We start from the raw sequence: 23429 nt of genomic DNA, 5'->3' as shown, positions 1-23429 counted from the left end.
AGCAGCAATCTGGTTCAAAAAATATCCTGTCACCAGTTTTCAAAGGGCTTATTTATTTTGTAGAAAGTAGTTGATGAAAACTGTCTTTACAGATACATCAGTCTCCACCTCAATTGTATTGGGGTGATGGCAGAAATGTTAAAGACCTGGTCAAATAAAACAAAAACTATCTGCCTGGTTAGATTAAATGGTCCTTTAACAGGTGCCTACATAACTATTCCCCACAGTCAAGAGATCACCTTGATGATGTTCAGCAAAACTCACAGCAATCAAACATGTTCAACACGACTCAAGTATGCAAGAAATAATTTAACTAGAGTTTTTCTTTGTTTATTACAAGAATATTGATTATATTTTTGGTTTGCACTGAAACATGAAAATACAATGTTTGGGTAACCTTCTACACTAATTTGGTCGAACAGGCGTTACAACCACTGGGGCCAAACACTTCCACTCATCCAATCATCCACACATTAACATAATGCAAAGCTCCACATTAAACAGAATTACCAACACTACATCAGCTGACAAAACACACAAGCACTCACTTAGCATCGAATTCATTAACTTTTGTGATGACCGCACACACGCACGCACGCAAACACACAACTGTTAGGGCATTACTGTGTGCAGTTATTAGATAAAAAAATAAAACAGGATTGAAAACACCATCTATTTCATATTGGTCATATACACTGTGTACATCACATGATTGAGACATTATGGTTTTTAACCAGAACACTTAAAAGCACTTTCGACTGGCTATAAAACCTGCTTCATAAAGGAGAAAATATAAATAATGAGAGTGATGTCTTGTATTCATAATGACAGTGTGATTTGTTCATTAGACCATTAACTTTCTTGCTAGAGTCAGTCATTGAATTTTTCATAACCCTTCATAATGTGTCTGCAACTTAAAAATAAGCAACATGAATCACCTATTCTGAAGAGCCCTACAACACAGCGGTATTGTATAAAGAGCCATAATTACATCTGCCAGGTAACACTGAAATACGTCAAAGGATGTTGGAAGTCACGCTGCCATTGGTTGCCATGGCAATGACACTTTTAAGAAAGAATCGCTCTGTTTGATTTTCTCCAAGTCCCCACAAGACATTAGCCCTAACGTGATTAATAGAGAAGTCTAATATTCAGATGTTTATTAGCGTTTCTGACTTTCTGTAAATCTGTGCTTCACCTCTGCTGACAAACTGAATCTGTGACAACAGAGTGAAAAATTAAGGAGCGGCCGATGTTTTTTTTTTGCCCGTAGGCTTCATTTCCCTGATGACTAGCTGGCTGTCTAGCGGGAAACACTTCATCACTAAAATAATCTTGTTATGAGGTAAGTTAGGGCACAAGAGCCTCTCAAAATCAAATAACATGAATCCCACAGGGCTGCTTCTCGATATATTATGACTAAAATGTTACAATACACACAGAGTATTAGAAACATTTGCTATTCTGCAGCTGTGAGAAACAAGCTGAGCCCTTCTGTGATAAAGTTAATAAATACAGTACATTAGTTATTACTGCACAACCTGAGGCAACAGGACTTTACCCAGGTGTGAATATTCACACGGTCACTTCACAGTCAATGTCATTTTTTGTAATGCCTCAATTGTCCTTAGAAAGGTAACCCATGTGTGTGTTGGTGAGGAAGTCACAGGTGGGGATGCTACTGACCGCCTGGTGGATGTTCATGGCTGTGATCTCTCTTGGAGTCCTGCAAAACCCAATGTTAGAGAGTTAGAAGTTTGAGTATGGCTCAACACACAGGGAATATGTTTCAGTCTGCCCAGGACAGGATGAATGGTTGGCCTCTGGATAGGTATGACTACTTGTCTTTATCGTCTTTGTTGAATATTGAACAGAATCAGTCGGTCAATCCTTCTCAGTTCCGTACTTTGAAGTCTTACATCATGTAAATGGTACAAAGCACAATAATAATCTGAAGCTTAACCGAAGCATATAATGACAAATAGATAAAATAAAACAAAACGTGCAGCTTCTTGTTTTCTGCAGGTGAAGTAAGCTGGCAATAAAGATGACAGATGTTACCAGTAATTACAGATTAAGCACAAAAAGTTAGTACATTTATTTACAATTCCATTTTTTTACTAATGCTAATAATAAAAATCATAAATGTATTGAATCATTATCACTTTTATTTCAGATGTCTTTAACAAGTGGTCTCACTGGGGCATATGCAGCCACTGGATCTCTGGACATTATCTTACATTACATTTATATTGAACTTAAGCTGGTGTAAATTCTGTATTTTAATATTATTCTGAAACAACTGTGGGATATCTATTCATTCAAAATTAATGGATTTTTTAAAGTTAAGAATAATCTGAGTAGAAAACTGTTTGGACACACCTTAGATATGATGAATGAAGAGAAAAATTGAATAGAATAGAAATACTTAATAGCTCCCAAGCTGGGGAATTGCAGAAAAAAATGGAGCAGTAAGCAGGTTGCATGTTAGAGAGAGAGAAAGATAGAGATAGAGAGAGAGAGAGAGAGAGAGAGAGAGAGAGAGAGAGAGAGAGAGAGAGAGAGAGAGAGAGAGAGAGAGAGAGAGAGAGAGAGAGAGAAAAAGAGAAAAGAGGCTGACCTGTTCTGAGGGGATTTGGCGTAGGCCCCGGCTAGAGCTTCTCTCAGGATGTCACTGGCAAACTGTTCAGTAGCCTGCAGCCGCACACACAGACACGCACACGCACACACACACGCACACACGTCACAAAACAACACACTCTTTTGTACAGCACAAGGTGAAACATGCAATCCTGCACATCTCATGCATACTGTATACTCCTCATTTTAGTCAAGGGTATGTTGAGGTAATGATGAGTTACTGTGAAAGTTTTTTTTTTCTTTTGTTCTGGCCTGCATATTGACCGACCTTCAGAATCATGGCTTCGACTACTGGAGCGAACACATTCTTCTCCACCTCGACTTGCTGGAAGGTTACCCCGATCTGAGAGAGATAAGGAGTCATCATCATCATCATCATGTTGCAGCTTCTTCTAGTTAGAAAACATTACTTCTCAGACGCTACACAGTAACAGGATATTATTGGTTAAAGTGATCAACACTTCATGCATTCTCTCTTTCAAAACACCAGAGAGGTTCCTTACCTGCTGCGCCGTTTCACTGACAAACTGGGTGGACATGCAGGGGCCCAGGAAGAACTTGGGCTCTGAGTCAGCCTCTTGCTCCTCTTCTTTGACCTTCAGTTTCTGGCAGGGAGGGGTCACAGTGACGATGTCGACTATTTTGTCGTCCGTCTCCTCTGGTTCAGTTTTTAGCAGAGCTTGCATCTGCTCCAACCGCAGCACCAGCTCCTCGTAGCTATTCAGGGTCGTCGGGCACTCTACGGAGCGATTCACAATGTACAATTAACACACCAGTTCACAAGCAGCAGCATCCTAGTCAAGCAGGAACAGCAAATGCATCAGTATTTCACTCAGCAGCCTATTGTGTGGCTTGTAAAAATGATTGGCTAATTTTACCAGTTGAACAATGTGGCAATTAAATATCAAGATATGAGGACAGCACAAACACAGATTATCATAGTCTGGTTTGTGCGTGACTCACTGAGCTTAGCAGCCTCCTCTCTCACCCTTTACAGACAAAAGACGGAATTAATGAGAATGCTCTGTGAATAAAACAACACGGCTGAGCAAAAAAAACTAAAAAACTGAGGCTTCACATTGGCTGTCCTCACACACACGACTGGACTGCAAACGCATTAACATGGACCAACTGCAGCAGCACTACGCCCATGCATGGAAGACTGAAGAGAGAATATTGATCGACTGAAATTGCAATAACGAGGCAAAATAAATAATCCCTGTGTAGAAGCTATGCACCAAAACACGCACAAACTCACCGGGCTCGTTGTCTATCTGCGTGAGGATGTCCTCGATGGACTCGTCTTCATTCTTACGTTGGGGCTCGAGGTCAGGTGGCGTGTAGCCCCTCTGCCGGCACCACTGCACCACCTCTCTGGTCTTTGGGGGGGTGAGGGCCTGCAGGCGGGGCGAGCGGTCCAACACATCCTGGACAACCCGCTTTACTGCCACCGCTCGCTGAAGCTACACAGACACACACGAAAACATACATGTATTTTAGATAGATAGATTAACATTTTGTAGATGTGATGTGCATACATTTGGTTGGACACAATCTCTCCAGTCCAGTATAGGCTACCTTGCAGCCTATCCTACCCTGTCCTATTCTTCTAATGTGCTTTGAGTCCCATAAGTAAATCACTGACCTGTAGATATAAATATCCACATCTGAGCTTGTCTGAGAGCCTTTTTATAGTCATAGAGAAAGGGAACAGGCAGCAAAGACATGGACTGGTCTGTATGAGCTATTGATGAACCCATTATTAAAAGGGATGAGAGGAGACTACTAGGCAGAGATGCACATTCGACCAGATAGATGGGAAGACATGCAGTAAGCAGAAAGCTTGCTGAGTCAGGGGCCTAACATGAGTACCAAGACAGATTATACAGACAACAAAACTGCAACCAATACAAGTTATCAGTGACAGACGCCCTCACCCTGCCTGGAACCTGGAAAGCAAACTGGTTGCTGTTGCTCTGAGATATTAATGAGTCTATAAAATTCAGTCTATAAAATGCCATTAAAAAGTGAAAGGAAAAGAAAAAAAAAAAAGCCCAACCGATGACAATTACTACTACTCGTTGTAGCTGTAATTTGCATTATTTTGTAAAATACGGAAAGATATTTTTACCATTTCCATTTTTGCCAACAACCATATCTTCACAACTAATGTAAATCTATCAACAGTTTTACTCCACTGAGGCTTTATAATTTCTAAAAGGCACAGTTAATGAACAGCACACACACAAAACAACAAAGTCACCTCTGATGCTCTGCGCTTGCCAATATTCCAGGAATAATACTGTTCTGCTGATGAGGCACAGAATGGATGGGAGTCTTCAGCTAAACAAACAAAGACAAAAAACAGTGTATTAGCATTCCATCTGTTTTAATTTATGGAGCTGGTTAACAATATGAAATGGAAGGCAAAGTCACTTACTCTTATCTGGCACAATAAGAGGGAACTTCTTCACCACAGCTGTCAGCAGCTGCATCATGGTCTCTATGCGTTCAGTGCTGATAAGAGAATTGCTAGTGTTAGGTGTACTGCCTGGAAATATTCACTTTAATGAAGGTGTCCTTTAAACCTTTCATTACTATGCTGGTAGCTATGTGATAGCTTAAATAAATTGAGCTACACTATTCTTCACTGAGTTCAGCAAGTTAATTATGGAGATGTTAACGCTGGTGAAATATATATATATATATATATATATATATATATATATACACATACATATAAATATATATACACACGGTATATGTATATATAAAAACTCAAGTGCAGGTGCTGATAAAATTCTGGGTCTTCACTTGCGCCTTTCCTCTTAACAGACAATAAATGATCTCTCCTTATAAGAATCAGTTAATGTGCTGTAAGTCAAAGTGGCATTGTGACTTCCTCTTGCACTTACTTGATGAGGTCGTGTGCAGAGTTATCTGCCCCTTGCTCCTGCTTGACTGTTGTACCTGCAGAGGCAATGTGGACAGAAGTAGGGACAGGAGCAGTCACTGGGGGAGAGGGACCAGCTGTGACAGCTGTGTTGGCACCTGGCTCAGTCTTCACTGTGGCAGCAGAGAGCGACAGGAGAAAAGCGAGTGAGTGAGAAAATAATAATAAAAAAGAAATGTGTCAATTATAAGTTTGAAGTTGAAGTTCATCTTTGTTGTTAAACACTGATGTATTTGAAAAAGAGTAACAAATTTTGTCCAAGCTAAACTAAAGACGGTAGATCAGTTGTTATCAGCACCAGAACTCATTATTGCATTGCTTCAGTTATCAACAAATTATGACAGAATGGAATAAAACGGAGGTTGGGAGTAAAAGATGGAAAGTATGAGAGGAGAGAGGAGAGTAAGTCGAGTGCGGATGGACCCCTCTCACCTTGTGCCAGGGGCAGGACAATGGAGGGGGACGCCTGTCTGGCAGGACTTGGGGAGGCTCCAGCTCCAGCGGCTCCAGGAGTGGTGGAAGAGGAGGAGGGAGTACTGGAGACTGGGCCTTTAGACACTACTATACACAGAACACACACACAGGATAGATCAATGGCCCATTAGGTGATAGGCTTAACAATTAGATGAAAAATGAGAAGGGAGGGAGGTGGCTTACTGAAGAGAGAAGTCATATGTATTGGCAAAATAGAAGACAAACTGAATAAAGTAGCTTGAAGCTTAATGCTTTTTAAAATTTACTATTCAGAAACTTTTTTGTAAAAGTTGAGGCACAGCAACATAGCAATCCATGTCAATTCTGCTGCATTTTATTTTGTTTTATTCAAATGCCATTTCTACTGCATTGTATATACTTTAAAAAAGGAGCTGTACTAAACACTCAGAACATTAATATAGCAGCATACAACTTTTTGTTATGTAAAGATATAGTGGAGAAATTGCATCCTGAGCAGAGAGAAATCACTCTGTGTGTTGTAATATGAGGTTCTCTGTTGATTATTTAGCTAGCCGGTCCTGAAGTGCAAAATTGTTGCTATTTAACGTATTGAGGAATGGTTTTATGAGAGACGTGTGGAGGCAACCCCAACCCTATTTTAGGCTCAAGCACCGACAGAGTTGATCAGCAAAGGGCCTATTGGAATTGCTTTGTTTCTTTATTTTCAGTATTTCAAGTACAGCTTCTACAAGAAGTGTATACAGTTTTTCTGGAATGCACTCTATATAAACAAGTGACTGTTGTTCAGGCTAAACAAATGTTTTAAAGGCTGTCTAAAGGCATATTTACCTTTCCCAACTGGCATCAGTATGGTCTGCAGCCCTCCAGACCCAGTGCCAACCCCCAGCTGCTTGAGCTGGTTGGCGGGGATGGTTAAGACTGTCTGCTGGGAGCTGGAACCTCCAGAGTGGATCTTAAGCATTCCTGGACAAAAGACCATACATTCCAGATGAAGAGCAATTAGGGCTGGGCGATATGGCCAAAAATTTTCGACAATGATATTTATCATGATACATTTCTGGTAATTAAATTTAAAAAACAGTCTATATGAAGTAACCACATGGTAAAGGTTATCTTTGTATACTCCTGTGTGAATTAAATAATAAAATATGAAAAATACTGAGCCTTTTTTTCATTTCATGAAAAACTCTAATGCAAAATTAACATAACATGCAAGGATCAGAACGAAAAGCTTAGTTGCTGTTAGGCAGTTAGGCGGCTGGTATGTCAACATCACAATAGTAACGATATAGAAAGGTATATACGATCGAATTTTATATTGTTTCAATTTGTGGCTGAATCTGTACTATAGTACATTGTATTTGAACTTGTACACACATTCAAACCAGGTGATAAATGCAGTACTACCTACCTGAGAGAGTAGCACTCGTCTTCCCTCCTCCTGCTGCCATCCCGCTGACTAATGAAGCTGCAGTGACCAATGACGAGCCACTACTTTTGGGCACACCCACTACAGTGCCCACACCTGCACCCTTGGACATGCTGACGACAGGCATGTTGGTGATGCCTTTGGCTACTGTTACTACAGCTCCAGTTGAACCTGCAGCACTCTTTGTCACTGTGGCAGAGCTGCCAGCACCCTTGACCAAGGTGGCTACAGCTGTCTTCGAAAGGCTGCCTCCAGCAGCAGCACTGGCACTCTTCGCTGCACTGATTACCGCTGCTTGGTTGGCTGCCACCAGGAGCGAGTGGTGCTGAGGGCCAGACTTCCCGCCATCAACAGCCTGAACAGAACACACAGAAACAAAGGAGGGTAAAAAGAGGACAAGGCACGGCACCGTATCGCGTCATATCACTGGGTACAACAATCTGGCTGGGAATTGCTGAAAGGCATAGGAGCAGCTCCAGTTACGCTGTGTCATATCTCATAGGTCAGAGATGCGTCTCAGCCTCCTTCAAAAAGTGTATACATTATTTATCAATTATTTAAGTGGCAAAGCAATTTAAAAACACACTGGTGTTTAAACAGGGAGATAGTGAGCCCTGGGAAATTTAATTGACTGTGAGTCAATTGAACTTCAAACTTCAGAGTCATTGTTAACTGTCTTTTCTTTGCTCATGTCACATTTGTTTTTCTGGTGCCGTGCAACTTCCAGAGTGAGACATACTCATCAGGTCAATGGTTTTAAGGAATTCTCAAAGACAAAAGAGTCAAGTTATCTGACGAAGAGTCCTCATAATTTAATTAACAGACCTGAAAGGGCAGTCTTTTCAAAATAGGAAAGCCGTTCCTCCATTGTGTTTGTGTAATCGTGAGTGTTTTTGTGTTACATATTTTATACATATTTGTTTTTGCTTTTTGGAGCCTGTAGGAAGTTTCCATTTTTCATGTTTATGAGGCCTGGGCCACCGACTCTGAAGCTGAAATTACCCAAACAGACAAAATGCTGATGGTCTGCTAAGGGCTTTTCACACAACATCTAAACTCGCTGCTCTCTCTGACAAATACACTGACATTGCTACTGCACTCACTGGCTCATGTTTTCAATCTACTGTATTCATACTGCAATGGCAAATCATTACAACATTAAATATCTCTCTAGTGCAAAAGTATAAAAAAACACCATGAAAATAATACTGAAATCACTCAAGTAAACATTAAAACCAAATTGGTTTGCAATAGGGAAATATGAAATTGAATATTTTATATCAAACTGGATTTGATGGAAAGTAAACTTAAATTAGGTACTACTGGGGTGCAAGCATTAAATAAATACTTCAAATCCATTTTAAACATAACTGCTGTTTGTTTGAAATGACTTGTAAAAAATGAACAGCTGTCAGGCAGAATAAAACCAAAGAACATGAGGACTGGGAAACTAGCCTGTTGACTGGCTGTTGTTGCAGTGCTGACAGAGCCGGGGGTGGAACTAGCAGCAGTGATGACCCCGCCTGTCATTCTCAATGTGGTCGTCCCTGGCTTGGACAAGTGGCCTGCTGCTGCCGCTGTGACCGTCTTAACAGAGCCGTCGGACAACTTCACCTGGGCACCCTGGGAGCTTCCCACCACCTGTCAGTCATAGAAATCCAAGTTGAAAGTTGAATTTACGATTTGAAAAATAAGAGCAATCATTCACTTACAATCCAAAACAGCGGTGTATATAAACATACTTGGAGTGGAGAGGAAGGGTGGCAGAAAATGAATTAGCACAGTAAATCAATACAAAATTCAAAGTGAATTTTCTCTCCAGACATTGACAAACCCACACAGTTCAACCTTTTTTCTTCAGCATACACTTTAAGAATGTGAATACAACTTATAATTAATTGCTAATTATGTAACCAGCCACGGTATATTTTATAGCAGTACACACTGGTATTGTTATGTAAAACAGTAAAATGGTGAAGCATAAGTTGCAAGTCAATATCCTACAGTGTATTATACACAGGGTTATCGAAAAGGGGTTTTCAGACGATCCTCTAAAAGGCCATGGACCTCCAAAACAGTAATTTCCATTTTAATTTGGCCCAAAATCATAATGCCTCTTGCTTAAGATAAGCATCTGAAAATGCCTTCTTTTTCTTCTGAGAAAATTGATATAAGAGAACTCATCAAATGTACTTACGAGGAGAAGAAAGAACAGAATTTTAAGAATGAGGTGAATTAGCCATAATTATTGTTCTAATCTCTGGCAAAAGCATACTCTTTAGCTCTTCTTTTAGATTATTTCTTGACCTTTTCAAAAAAATGGTTGAAAGGGAGGGTGCGACATGCAGCAAAGGGCCACAGGTCAGAGTCGAAACCAGGGCTGCTTCATCAAGAACTTTTAGCCTCTGCTTATGGGCTGCCAGTCAATGCACAGAATGCATGTCTACAGTGATGCTTATTCACAGTAACTATTTCATGATTAATGTTCTTTTTCTGGATATCAGCAACATCATTTTAACACAAATAGTTTTGTTGTGAAATTGTGTTATGAAGAAATTATTATCCAATAGGGATAATACCTATGATCACTCCAAGGCACACTTTTAGCAACTTGGTTTTATTAACGTCTCATTGCCAAAGACAGGGTTACATATGTAGGCCTTTCCACCATCAGCTTAGCCTGTAAACCTGAGATTAGATAGGACTGTAGTGCCAAATTGGAAACACATTGACAGTATCATACTTAGCTACTTAGATCATGATTATTAGTAAAGTGGTGTGAAGCAGTCAGAAAGAAACAAATCTATATCTCAGTGAGGAGAGGACAACCAGGGGAGCAAAAGTGCTAGCAAAGGAGTTCTATTAAGTGTGCCTCAATCCTTAGTAATGTATACCCCAAAGACAATGTCAGACAGCTTGTAGCTCCTAACAATATAAAAAGTGGGCCATTAGTGCTTGTTTAACAGTAAAAGGGGCACAAATAAAGTAAGCAGAAATTACAGCAACTTCCATTACTATCAGACATTGTAGAGGATCGGTCCTGCCCTCAGGGACCCATACTGACCTGAGCCAGGATAGCCGCCTTCTGTCCAGCTGTAACCCGGATGGCCTGCTGTGTAACAGTTGCTGGAGATGATGCTGCATGACCTCCGGAACTTGATCCCCCCTGCTTCCCTGAACCTTGTGCTGGCTGGCCAACCAGAAACGTGCCCTGTGGACAATCAGGGTTCAGGATAGGGTAACAACATATTAATTTAATTGTATTAACGGTCCACAGTCTAAAGACAACTAGGTAAACCACACAGCTTAACATCTTAGTGAATTCTGAAATATATTGTGAGATGACTTTGTGGAACTTCAGAGAGATAAGCGCCAGCAGGGAGAGTTTGTTGTAAAGCTTGGTTTATGTTATGTGAACTATTTTTAATTAAAACAATGGTTCACGTTTGCACATTTCCAAACTGTGCCAATAAAAAGTGGAGCTACACTTCGCACAGACTAACGTTCCTGTTGGATAGGACAGGCTGAAGCTGTGGTTAGTTGTGCTACAAATGGATCCTAATCCCTCTGGATACACTGTACCTTGCAGACCATCAGGTCTTTCCTGATTTTGTTTCTAAAGTGGAGAGCTGCAGACAGAGTGGAGGTAGGCTAATGATATTAGCTAAAGCTATTGTGTTGACCTGCATCAGTAGCTACACACCAAAGCATGACAGGATAACTGCAACTTTTCATCTCTCCATAATGTAGTCTGACACTTATAAAAACAATCTGAGCGGCAAAAACAAACACTTGGTAGACGTACGTTGACGGTGCAGAATTGCTCTATTTGATTACATTGCAGCTCGGTTCACAGTCGTCAATACTAGTTTTTTTTAAGTTGTTGCCATGAGTCACTTACACAGAAATACATGGGTAAGTAGGATTCAGTATGAGTGTATCACACTTAGAAAACACTCTTAACCTTTATGATTGATCATAAGTAGGAAACAGCCCAGATTCCTTGTTCTAAAACGTAAGTGGAAGCCTCTGCAGACAATTTCATTATAAGCTTTTGGCTAAATGCACAGACAGTGCTGTTCTAAAGCTGACTGCAGGATCAATGCTGCTATAATGAATGTGCAAATTAAGAACACACCTAGCTCAACTTCTCTGCTGAAACACGAAACTCAGAGATTCTCTGAGGAAAAGAAACCCCATTTGTCAACACCATAAGGGAATAAAATCTCCAATCTGTTCATTTTTCAAACCGTGGTGATGAATATCAAAGCACCTTCAGTTTCCTACAGACTTTAATGAAGCACTCTGCTCAAAACATGCCAGCCAATAAATACTAATGACACAATAAACAAAAATGAGAATCCACAACACCACAAAAGATATCAAAGATCATTTTTAAATAGTAGTACTCATGTCTCTAAGGTTTGCATTTGTATATATATATATAATAATATATTTCTACCCACCTGTGGGGTTTGTTTAAGGATATAGGATGTGTAGGAAAGGTTGGAAGGCAGACTGCTGGAAGAGGAAGTAGAGGAGGAGGAGGAGGAGGAGGAGGTGGTCTGTGAGCCCCCGGCGCCTGTCGATGAGCTGCTCTGAGACTGCTGACCTAAATTACAGACAGCCACATTCACATCACTTTCAAATCTGATAAACTATGTTGTTGTTTATCCTAAATTATAGCTCATCTTCTGTTCATTAATAGTTTCATTTAAGTAGATGTAGGAGTAGGTACAAGCATATTGTAGTTAGTTAGACAAGTAATTCTGAAGCAGAGCTATACAGAGTTTATCCTGTGACATTTGTATTTAGATAAAATATGGGATGCTGCTTAATCTCTTTAATCTCATTGCAATGTGACAGGAAGTGTGCTGTGTGACGGATTCTAGCTTGCAGTACACATTAAATAAACAGCAGAAATAAATACATGACTATGACGGACTCACTGTCCAGAAGGTATTGCAGCAGCCAATATCTGTAACTGCCAGCAGCAGTCCCATCAGAAAATGTCTTACTTTTGCAAAACTTGAGCTGACCTGATGAGCCGAGAGCAGTAACATTTTCATTACAGCTGTCGAACCCTTGAGGCATTGAGGAAAAAGTTAGGGCAAAACTCATTTGATCGGGACACTAACCCCAGATACTGAGTCACGGACAGACTCATGTATTAGTTTCAGATAGTCCCAAAACCATGTAAAAGACACACAAGGAGAACAATATATGCTATTACAGGCCAGCTAAGAAGTAATGTGATGTGCAACTTTTTTCAGGCTTTCTGCACTCACTTGGACACCACATTATCGTATAGGCCCAAATTAAAGACAGTGTTTTTTTTCTTCCTGGAAACACTTTTTACAGTGGTGATTAACTCCAGTAAATTAACTCTTTCCCTGGTCTTAAAACCCACAACTTCCAAGAGATTGAAACGAGTGTGTCACATATGTGACATAAAATCAATATGAAGGAGGGAAGGGGTATGGCTAAATATCTATTGACTGAGTTCATTTGTCATCTCTATTCAAAAAGATGAATATAGCATGTCTCACTTGCACTGGAGGCTCGGAGGATAGCTCCCTGCGGGATGAGAAGCAGCTTGCCCTTTCCAGAGGGGTTCTTACTGTTGGTGGTCAGGTAGAGCTTGGTTCCTGGAGGCAAATTGGCCAGATTGGCCAGGTTGTTGGCTGGCAGCTGAAGAGTAGCCATCACTAAGGACACACGCAAAAAATAAAAAAAAATGATTCACCCTCCTCTGAAATTGTACTGAAAATACATAACAACATGGATACATTCTTCCATGTCAGTCCAAGTATAAGCTTATGAGTAGTACAGGTTTTGTCAGAAAATGATTTTTCATCATACGTAACACAACAGTAACTTAATAGACAACTATATCAAATGTGAACACTCCATTTATATTTTTTGAGGAATTTGCAGTTATTGATATAATACTTGTACAATAACTTGTGATGCTTGTGATCCTAGTGTCACGTTGTGAACATCAAGTACACTTGTATTTGAGTGAACTCTGACCTCCACTTTTGCCACTTGAACCACCACCAGCCTTGGCAGCCGTCTGCTGTCCAGAAATGCCACTGGCTCCACTGACAATGGCTTTAGCGACTCCCTGAGCCAAAACCTGCTTCCCACCCATCACCTTAGAGACGGAAGGGTTGCCCTTGGCGACCAGAATCTGTCCACTGCTGATAGCCACCTGTTTGACTGCAGACTGAAGTGTTGAGCTTACAGGAATCCCTAACATCTAGAAATGAGAGAAGTGGCAAACATGGCTGTAACTTTTGGCATGTATATCACTATTAAAACTTAAATCATTGATGTTATTCTGTGAAAGGGTGTGTGGGTATATGCAAGAGAGACTGACCTTACTAGTTGTGGCCCCCGTGGCACCTCCTGCCTGTTTCTGGGCCGACATGGAGATCATGTGACCTCCCTTCACTGCGACAAACTGGTGTGCTGCTGTAGTGGCAGGTTGCTGCTGGCTGGTTACTGTGGAAACCATCTGCTGCTGCTGTGTCGAAACTTCCCCTGGCTCCTGCTTGATAATAACCTGGAAAATAAGTGAGTGCACATGAAGAGCAGAATTGCAACAGGAAAGCCAATCTGTCTGGAAAGCACAACAGGTTGAAGATATTGTAGATGTTATCATTGGTGTAAAATTTACTCTTGAATACAAAAAATATAAAAATGTAGTGATTAAAGGAGCTGTAGCTGTTGGGGTGAGAGACAACAGATTTTTGAGGTCACATGCACTAACACGCACAGGCGACTGGACTGTCTATTAAAACAAACAACAGAGAACCTCTGATTTCAACCCACACAGAGGGAGAGTGACTTCATTCTCTGCTCAGGACGCAATTACTGTAACTACTTTACATATAAAATAGTTGTTTGCTGTTATATTAATGCTCTGGATATCAAGTACAGTGCCTTTAATGATACCTTTTAACTGTAAAATTGGATCCCCCCCCCCCCCAAAAGGCTACAGAATGCAGAGCAGTGAGAACAGATTTGTTCCATAAAATCAGCATCATCATTTATTCATCAAGGAGATGTTTTTAGATTCCTCGTCCTAGCCTTTAGTAGCAAAGCAGGTGCCAGCAGCAAAAACAAATGTAAAATCTGGGCTAATGAGAGTACCACTGTGATAAAGCAGAACCTTTAAGTGAAATCGTATTTAATTCTTTGAAGATGGTGATGGAATGATGAGCATGTGGGAGTGGAAGAATTTTACAGTGGGGTATTGACACTGAGTGAAACAGAACCATGCAATTCTCTCTGCAAGGCTTCCTGCAACCTCCTCCTATCTTTAGAGTGATGTCCCATTTAAATAGCTTGCCAAGGCACTCGCATCTGCTGAAAATACCAGCCTGGCCTACTATTAATACCACCCTGCTTTGTTGAAGATACAGATACTGCAGGGACAGACACTTCACACTGGTGGGAACAGATCGGTAAATAGGGATGTTTTGTTTTATATTAAAGGGTGATACCATTGAGACTCTATCAACTCACCTTCACCCCTGAGGAGAGGAAGGTGCCACTGTGAACTTTGGGGGCTGGAGAACGAGCACCTTGAGCAACAGATTGTTTGGCCGAGGGGCTTCCTGTGGAGTACACAAAAACACAAACAATGGGGGAGATGACTATACTGAGATGGTTCACTACAGTGACAGTTCCTGTCATTTTTTCCACAGACATCAAGGCCATTATGGTGTGAGGTGACTGTTGCCAGTCAGAGTTACTCAGTGTGGGTGTTGAAGCGCTGCTGAATTTAAGTTCCTTACCTAACTACTGCATTAAAATGTGTTTTAACCCAGGATTGGTGAATCAGCCACAACACCCACATCATCCACTCGATAAAACATCACTTACTGGCACTCCAGCCCTGGTGCCAGATCTGGTTCTGGAAGTGTGGGAGTTGCTGAGTGGGCGGGAAAGAGAGAGATACCTAGGGGAAAGAGGTCCTAAGTGGAATATGAACCGACGCCGTTTATGTGGGTAGGTAAATGTAATAGCCTTGGTGATGTAAAATGACTCTACTCAATGATGTGGTGACGCATACATAAAGAGCACCATTGGTTCATCTGACAGTGCACTCATCTTTGCAGACTACTGCACACCTTATTCATGGGAGAATGCACGCACAAACACACACAAAACTTGATGTGAGCATGGGGTCTCATCTTCCTAATCTGGCCATGAAACACAGCAGCTCAGTCACCATGGTAACCTCACATCCTGCTGGCTCACCACACATCATATTTTATGAGTACAAACGGGGACAAAAGAGAGATGCAGGTATCGATAGAGACACAGGAAAAAAACAGGGAGTACAAAGACCTGGATAAGTACAAGGGGGTGAAAGAGTACTAAAATAGAGAGAAATAGAGGAAACGTAAGGGAGAATCTGTAGGGTATTGTTCATCATTTGTTATGCTATAGAGTACATTCCTCATAGCCATTTTTATATTCTATGTGGGTGGCTCAGACACTGTTTCTCGATTTCGCTGCAGGTGCACTTCTGTTTGCAAGCAGCATTTTGACCCTGAGTTCCAGGAGATATGTACCTGTGGAGGCAGCGGATGAAGAAGCCATGCCGATCACCTGGCCGGGCTTGTCAACAATGATATAAGGGTTATTGAGGACTGATGAAGAGCTCTGCTTGCTGTGGACAGGAGTGGAGGTGGTGGGTGTGCGAGGTAGCGGGGAGTGGCTTGGGGTGGAGATGGGAGAACCTGTGAGGGAGAAAGTACACAGGCTATCAGATGAATAATCGGGATGATAAGAAATACAGTATATGAGCCTTTGTCAAACAAGCCTAGCAATGTCACTCATGTCTTTGCTGGTCATGTTGACCCATGTTGTGGCAGCACTATACATGATGCAGAAGTCAGATGAGGTAAAAACCTTTTTTTCGGTCTGTACATTTCTATCACTTTTGCCTAGAACAGCGAATGACTGCCTGGAGGAACTTGTGAGAAGCCTTGTTCCCCCCCTTGTTCTTGTAGCCAGTACAGCATATTCCTAACAATTGCTACAGTTTAAGTAATTACACCAAATGAAGAATGAGCATCAGTGCCCGGGAACAAAGTGTGCAAAATACATGAGACAGAACAATGGTGTGAATAGTGGAATCAGGATAGTTAAGTGTTCACTGTCAGCGTTTCTAAGTGGTGTTCTTATTTTACCTGCCTAAATCTGAAATAAGCATTTATTAAAATGTTTGAAAGTAGGCAGTATGCAAGGCTTTGAAAAAAATATTAAGAAAGACTGTCAAATGGCCAATGGATGGAGACATTTACCTGAAACAATTTTACAGCTCATGGTGATTGGTTGAAACAATTTCCCAGGAGATTCAGCAGGGCTGGGTGGCTGTCCTTGTGGGACAATTTTACAACTTGCTGTGATGGGCTGAAAGGCAGAGTTACCATGGGAACCCAAAGTGATCCTGTCACCGACTTTGGGTCGGGTTGGGGTGCGTTCACCAGAGGTGAGGGTGGAGCCATGGCCACCTGCAGACTTCCCTGTCTCTGCTTTGATGAAACCTAGAAGGATATAGGAGAGTGTATTTCATTAAAACTTCCTTCCAACTGCATTACCTGCATGCCTGTGTGTGTGCATCTTAATGTGCATACAAACAAAACGGGAACAAAACCGGAACCCACTTGTGAAAACATTGCTCCAGTGTTACTAGCAGTCAAAAACTTCAAAAGAGACCTTATATTAAAACAGTGGGAATATACTTTTTCATGATCCATGTTTCTGTGTGCGTACCTTTGTCTACAGTGGGATCATGTAAGATGGGAGAACTGGAGCGTCCATAACTTTGGGCCACAGAGGTGGCCAACGTGGGGCTTTGAGTCACCTTGGAGGAAGAGGGCTGAGGGATGTAATCCTCCCCAAGAGAGTTCCTATAGAGCTCCACATCCACCACCTGGAACAAATATAGCTCACTGTCAGAGTAAAGCTCAGAGAAGAAGTCACTGCAGGAAACAAAGTGAACATTTGTAACTCACAGTTTCTGCCCCAAGTGTCTGTAGCCCAGTGTATGTTCTGTCCAGCTGTAGGAAAAGAACATACAGCTCAAAATCAAGACTTTCATTGAGTTTATGTTATAAAGTTCAGGCAGTGAAGTGTATAACCGAGTTAAAATCACGATTCATTGTTGTGACGTCCAATACATTATAGATGCTTGCTCATAATAATGACTTAATCAAATTACTTTAAACTCTCATGGTTTTACTCCTCTAGTGTAATACACTGTATGTCACACAATACATATCATATGTGATCCTAATAATAAAATGATGATTATCAGGCCCTAATTTGCAATTTACCAGTGGTTGTTCAGAAGTCAACACAAACACAAAGAACATCACGGACACACTGGGAGGTCTATAAAAGGCTCAGTTAAAACTGCATGTGGACAAACAATGTGTCTCAGTCTGAAGAGGAAAACAAGCCCTCTGACAGTGTATTCCATGATGTGGCCTGACCTTTAGCTGATGGATGATGTCAATACGTTTGTTGCGAGGGTCTTTGAAGTGGATCTGGATCCTCACAGGAAATTCACCCCAACCGCGACGTGTTAAATGAAAGGGAGGCTCACTGAGAACAAACACATTCGAAAAGCCTTATGTTAAATCAGTAAAATACAAACCTGGAGGAGGGGAAAAAATCTAAAAACAACGAAGCTCCCACCCTGGTTTCTGATTTAGACAGTTAATCCGAGTTAATAATCTCTTAAAATCAATGACTTCAAGGTTAAGGTCTCTCATCTCCTCCCCCTTTGAAGCTTAAGGTTTTCTTCCCCTCACAACAGAAACTGATCTAACTGCCTGCATTTACAAGGGCGTGTGTGTGCATGCACATTATGTTTCTATTTTTTCTTACTTTTGTTCATCCCTTCATCTACATTCAGGCTGTGCCGAGTCAGCAGAGAGCACTGGCCCTATGTGGGGTTCACCGGGAATGAAAACTTGAATCAGTCAGAGGGAGCTTATGAGCGGCTGCTCCGGCAAAGTGAGTGCCTTGTCAGCGGAAACAGCCAGGAGGCTACAGCTCAGGATAAAGATTGCTGACTGATGAAAGAGATCATTTATTCAGAAGCCATGGGCAAACTTAAATCCTTTGCCACTTTTAGAGGATGAAAACTAAAATGAGACATTTTAAATATAGAACTTGGGGACAAAAGTTCTGTTCCTTCTAGATGACTCCTAAATGAAATGTGCAACAAAAATAAACACACCTCATTGCTTTGGGCTAAGGCAAACACCTAAACAGGCATGTTTTTCTGGATGACTACACCGTGTAGGTGTGCCCACTATTAGTCATGTTCATGTTGACTTCTAGTTTGACTCAATGTGTGCTAAATGACACAACTGCCCCCACCTCATGATGTGTGTATACAATCGACATAATGAATATGTCGGATCTGAGTTTGCTGGAGTAAATATCACTGAAACAAATGGTTTTTTTTTACTTTCAGCTATGATGGGGACTTGGCTGGATGGGCTGCATCATCAAATATCCACAAGGAGTCACTGCTTATTAAAATGATTTTCAAACCAGTCTGTTTACTGCCAAGTTAAACAATGTGAACATCGGCAGACTGTTTTTGCACTTAGAAGCTGATCTTGAAGTTGTTTCATTAAACTGATGATGAAGGCAGTCTCTTAAGTGTCCAGGTGCTATTATCCACAATTGTTTACTTCCTTCCTTCAACTTGGCAAGTGGTTTGTGGAAAATGGGGGGAAACTGCTAAGCAGAAATAATAATATAAGTTTAGAAGTAAACACTGTGTCTACGGGCACAAACGTGAGGGGATCTTATCGGAGCATTTTTGTCCCCATCTCCCTGATGTCTATTGTTGCCAGAGATAATCACATAAAACAACACGCAATTGCTAATTACTAACATAACAAGAGAGAAGCATTAACTATATATTAGAAAATGTGTTTACAAATAATTGGTCGGTCTCAAATATGCAAAAGAACAAGACACACACAAACCTGACTTCCACTAGGTCATTGGGTTTGTAGCTGGGATGCAAGAAGAACCAGACTTTCTTCACAAAGTGATCGATGCTGGGCTCCCTCCTGGAGCCCCTGACGTACACCATCCACTTATGGGTAGACTGGTCATTTTCTTCCCGCGTATCTGGGGGAATATACCTGAGGGAGAGGGACAAAGGAAAAAACAACCAGAGGGAATAAGGAATTAGAGCCAGTAAATGCTATTGATAATGTATGTAAGAAGGAAAGAGGATAACATGAAGACAGGGTGCATTGGTCACAAGCAAAAGTTCAATTTAAAGCACACATATTATTAGAACCAAGTCATACCTGAACATTTAATGCAAACACTTAAAACAGATTTACAAAGAACAAGCCAGGTAATGAAATACAATAAGGCCGTACATTTGTTTACAATCTAAATCAACTTAAACTCATATTATCCCATTTATCTTATATGAACTGTCTAAGACTGTGTCAGATTCATGTTGTTGTATTATGTATAAACTATATACTGTTACTCATGAGAAACAGAAAGAGGTCAAATTAAACTTCATATAAATAAAAACATATATTGTTACTATCACTACATTTATATGTAAAAGTGCTGTTGGTATGTGCAGGTTAGAGGAGGAAATATATATATATATATATATATTTATATAGATATATCAACTATATGGAAATTTTTGTTGATGCAATTGCATCAAGACTGGGCTTGTAGCAAAGCTCTTCAGAGTGCAGCCAAGCAAAAACAAGACAAATACAACAAAGAGGCTGAGCTTTATAATCACAGAGGGAGAGACATACCTGTTTAAAGCAGTAATTCAAAACAACAACCCCTCTAGTGCACAGTTTGTCTAATGTTTGCAATAAACCTTTTATAAACTGTATAAAACAAATTTGTCAGTGTGGTTTTCTTGTAGTCTGATCAACTTGGTCCAAAATAATTCTACCACCATTCTGAGTTATTTTCTGTGCCATTTCTTTACTTTAAATGATTTTTGATACTTCAACCCTTTGGCTGTGATGTGAAAATAAATTTGGCTTCATAGACACAGACACACAATTTGAGTTGCAACTGTCATTTGCAACAATACATCTTAGGTATCTGCCCAAAGCAAGTCAATGTATGGCTTACAACTCATTCATATGTTTCATATACTGTCAAACTTTCAAATTCCTTTTAAAAACCTAAAACAAAACATGTGGCTACTCTATCCAAGACTAACAACATGTCATTTTTATCAACATGTCATTGTTTTAAACAAGAGAAACTAAAGAATATGGTTGGTTTTCACACATTCTGAACTATGATTTGGACTTGTGACCCATTAAAATAATGGAAAGTCTATTTGTTTTCTGACAACTATTCAACAGTTCATAGAAAAATAAGCAAAAAATTACGGAACAAAAACAGTCAAATGTGATTGTTGTTCTTCTATCATTTAAAAAGTCGTTACTTCCTGAGAGGCTACTAACTCTAGAGATCTGCTCTACATCATACAAAGTCAGAGGGATGATTGAGTGGGTATAACTTTTTTAGTTTAGTCACGTACCTGGACACGTTCCCCACTACGATTGTCTTTTTTGCATAGAGTCTAGAGGCTTCATTTCCAGTGGTGTGGTAGGTCACCCTCTGCTCTGCTCCTAAGGACAATGGCACGCCAAATGTGTCCTATGACAAATAATGGAGAACATTACAGGCTTGGTGAAAGATAAAAAGATGCTAGATTAATTGTATTCATCACATAACCAATTACCTTGTCATCTTTGTCAGTTGAACTCACCTTGCCTGTATTGCGCCCTGGTCTTCGCTCCAGCCTGCTGCTGTCCTCTCTCCATGCTCCCTCTCCATCCCTCTCAGCTCCCTCACCTTGTTGTGAGAGGGACTCAGACTCTGAGTGGGCCAGAGAAGGAGTCTCTGAGCCCTGGTTGAGAGGGGAAGAGGACCGGGATGGGGACTCCAGGAACCGGCGGATGGCTGGATGGTTCAGCACAGCAGGGTCGCTCTTGGAAGCATGCTAGGACACAGAGGAAATGATGGTTGCTGCTTCTGCACAAAGCCACAGCCTTAACAATCTGACAGCTGTCCGATTATGAACACATGTGTATTTACCTCTGGGAGCTTTGTTTGTCCAGCGTTTGCATAGTAATTGGCCACTATGCATGCCCTAAGCTTGTCCATCATCCTCCTGGCTTCATTGAGTCGCTGCAGAATAATAGAAAAACAATTTTAGGTTCAGGTTATATATTTGTACCCTTAGGTAAATTTAGTTTGCAGTACATATGGAGAAGAAACAGGACTCAACCTTAACATACATCAGAAAAACACAGACACAAAAAATACAGAAACGATACTAAAGTGCTCTAGCCTCCGAACAAGGTTGACATTATCTGCTGTGCAGTAATATCTTATTCATAAGGGTTACTGCCGTGGGAACTAAACTGTTTTTATATTGCGTTGTTTGACATTTTGCTACCATGAACCTTCGACCAGACCTTCGAAATTCACAATGTAAAGGGTGTGAAACATAATTTACAATGGAGGTGTACCTGTCTGGTGTACAAGTCCATCTGTGTCAAACCAATTAGCTTACCAGCCCATCTTACAATCTGTTTTTTGTTGTTCAAAAAATTCCCCAAACCAGGAAACCAAAATAATAAGCTTTATACTGTAAAAGATTAAAAAAAAGTAAGTTACTCTCTGTATTAAATTGTACAAGACACAGCAAGAGAAACATAGAATAATGAAATGAAGAAAAGACCACTTTTTCCAGGATCATCCAGATACCTGACTTATCACATCTATCTCGTGCTCTTTGTTCTTCATCTCCAAAGCAAACTGCTCTCTGATGATGGTTTCTATCTTCTGCACTGCTGCTTCCCGGGCTGACAGGGCAGAAGGAAGAAAGAAACACACATTAAAGACCAGTGATCACCTGAGTACACTTTACTGTCACAACATGTAAAGCAGGTGTACTGTCTCAGGGTTTCAGATCATGAACTCACCATTATGTTCAGCCGCTTTGTTTCTCTTACTATTGAGGACCAGCGAAATGTCATCATAGTCGGGATCATTGTCTTCTATTTTCCTTTTAATTCCTGACATGACTGCATGCAAATAGAATAATATATTAGGGAAGAGTGCCTATCAATACAGCTAACGTTAGCCAGTCACATCTATGCCCCCATGGCCAGTTGTGATGGTACTTAGCATCCAATTAGCCGGCTAGCAGAGAACTTTAGCACTGGCTAGTTGTGCTAATATAGGTTAGCATACCGTCCGCACCGAACAACCCATCTTTCAAACTATTGGCCCATTATTTGACAAAAAAATTAGCCGCCAATGAAGCTAATTCAAACAAAGGGTATTACGTTACGCCACCGGACTATATCTCACAAACTCTGTGGTAGGTAAATCCGTGCCTGTCGTTCGTGGGGACCAGCACAGTAACGTTAGCCAACCGCTATCCTTTGCTTGCTAATGTAGCTAACGTTAGCACCACGGTTAGCACACATTTTGGAGACACCGATTCAATCCGTTTGAAATTAAAAACTTACTGGAGTGCCCTGTGCTGTGGAGCAACGTTTCTTTGTGAGGCGTGTGTTTTAATGCAGTGAGAGCATATCCTTTTAAGTTATGCTATGTTCATATTACAACACTTGTGTTTAGTAAATTGCTAAATCTCGAGGTGGACTAGTAAGCTAAGTAAGTGGTGGATAGTTAGCCCCTGCACTTCACCAAAACAGCCACCAGGCGCCACTGTTCTACAAACCCGGTGATGCTACTCAGGAGCACTGAGTAATTCTGCATGCTCACGTTTCTGTAGTTCTGTTCTCTGAAATAATTATGTGATGACATTATAGAAACAGAACCTGTTGTACAAGCATGTGGCTGTAACTGCTAAGAAAG

The 23429-nt window shown here is 40.8% G+C and overlaps 1 protein-coding gene across 1 annotated transcript; it reads right to left on the bottom strand.

The window, feature by feature from the left end:
- Positions 1–363: 363 nt before the first annotated feature.
- yeats2 (YEATS domain containing 2) lies at positions 364–23215 on the bottom strand. Its single transcript, XM_083929026.1, has 30 exons — positions 23078–23215; positions 22526–22627; positions 22308–22405; positions 21633–21725; positions 21304–21537; positions 21073–21191; positions 19511–19672; positions 17996–18107; positions 17516–17560; positions 17274–17433; positions 16802–17044; positions 16067–16234; positions 15012–15103; positions 13861–14046; positions 13512–13740; positions 13028–13186; positions 11945–12090; positions 10543–10689; positions 8934–9119; positions 7461–7833; positions 6878–7012; positions 6026–6154; positions 5556–5706; positions 5081–5157; positions 4904–4983; positions 3899–4103; positions 3144–3379; positions 2909–2983; positions 2621–2694; positions 364–1726 (listed from the first exon to the last, which is right to left on the bottom strand). Exons 2-30 carry the CDS (start codon positions 22623–22625, stop codon positions 1618–1620), a joined length of 4323 nt encoding a protein of 1440 aa, XP_083785152.1. The 5' UTR covers positions 22626–22627; positions 23078–23215; the 3' UTR covers positions 364–1617.
- Positions 23216–23429: the final 214 nt, after the last annotated feature.

Source organism: Echiichthys vipera (genome assembly GCF_963691815.1).
Source record: "Echiichthys vipera genome assembly, chromosome: 15".
Taxonomy (NCBI): domain Eukaryota; kingdom Metazoa; phylum Chordata; class Actinopteri; order Perciformes; family Trachinidae; genus Echiichthys; species Echiichthys vipera.
Note: the sequence above shows the minus strand (reverse complement) of the source record. Positions and strands in the feature narration are given on the sequence as shown.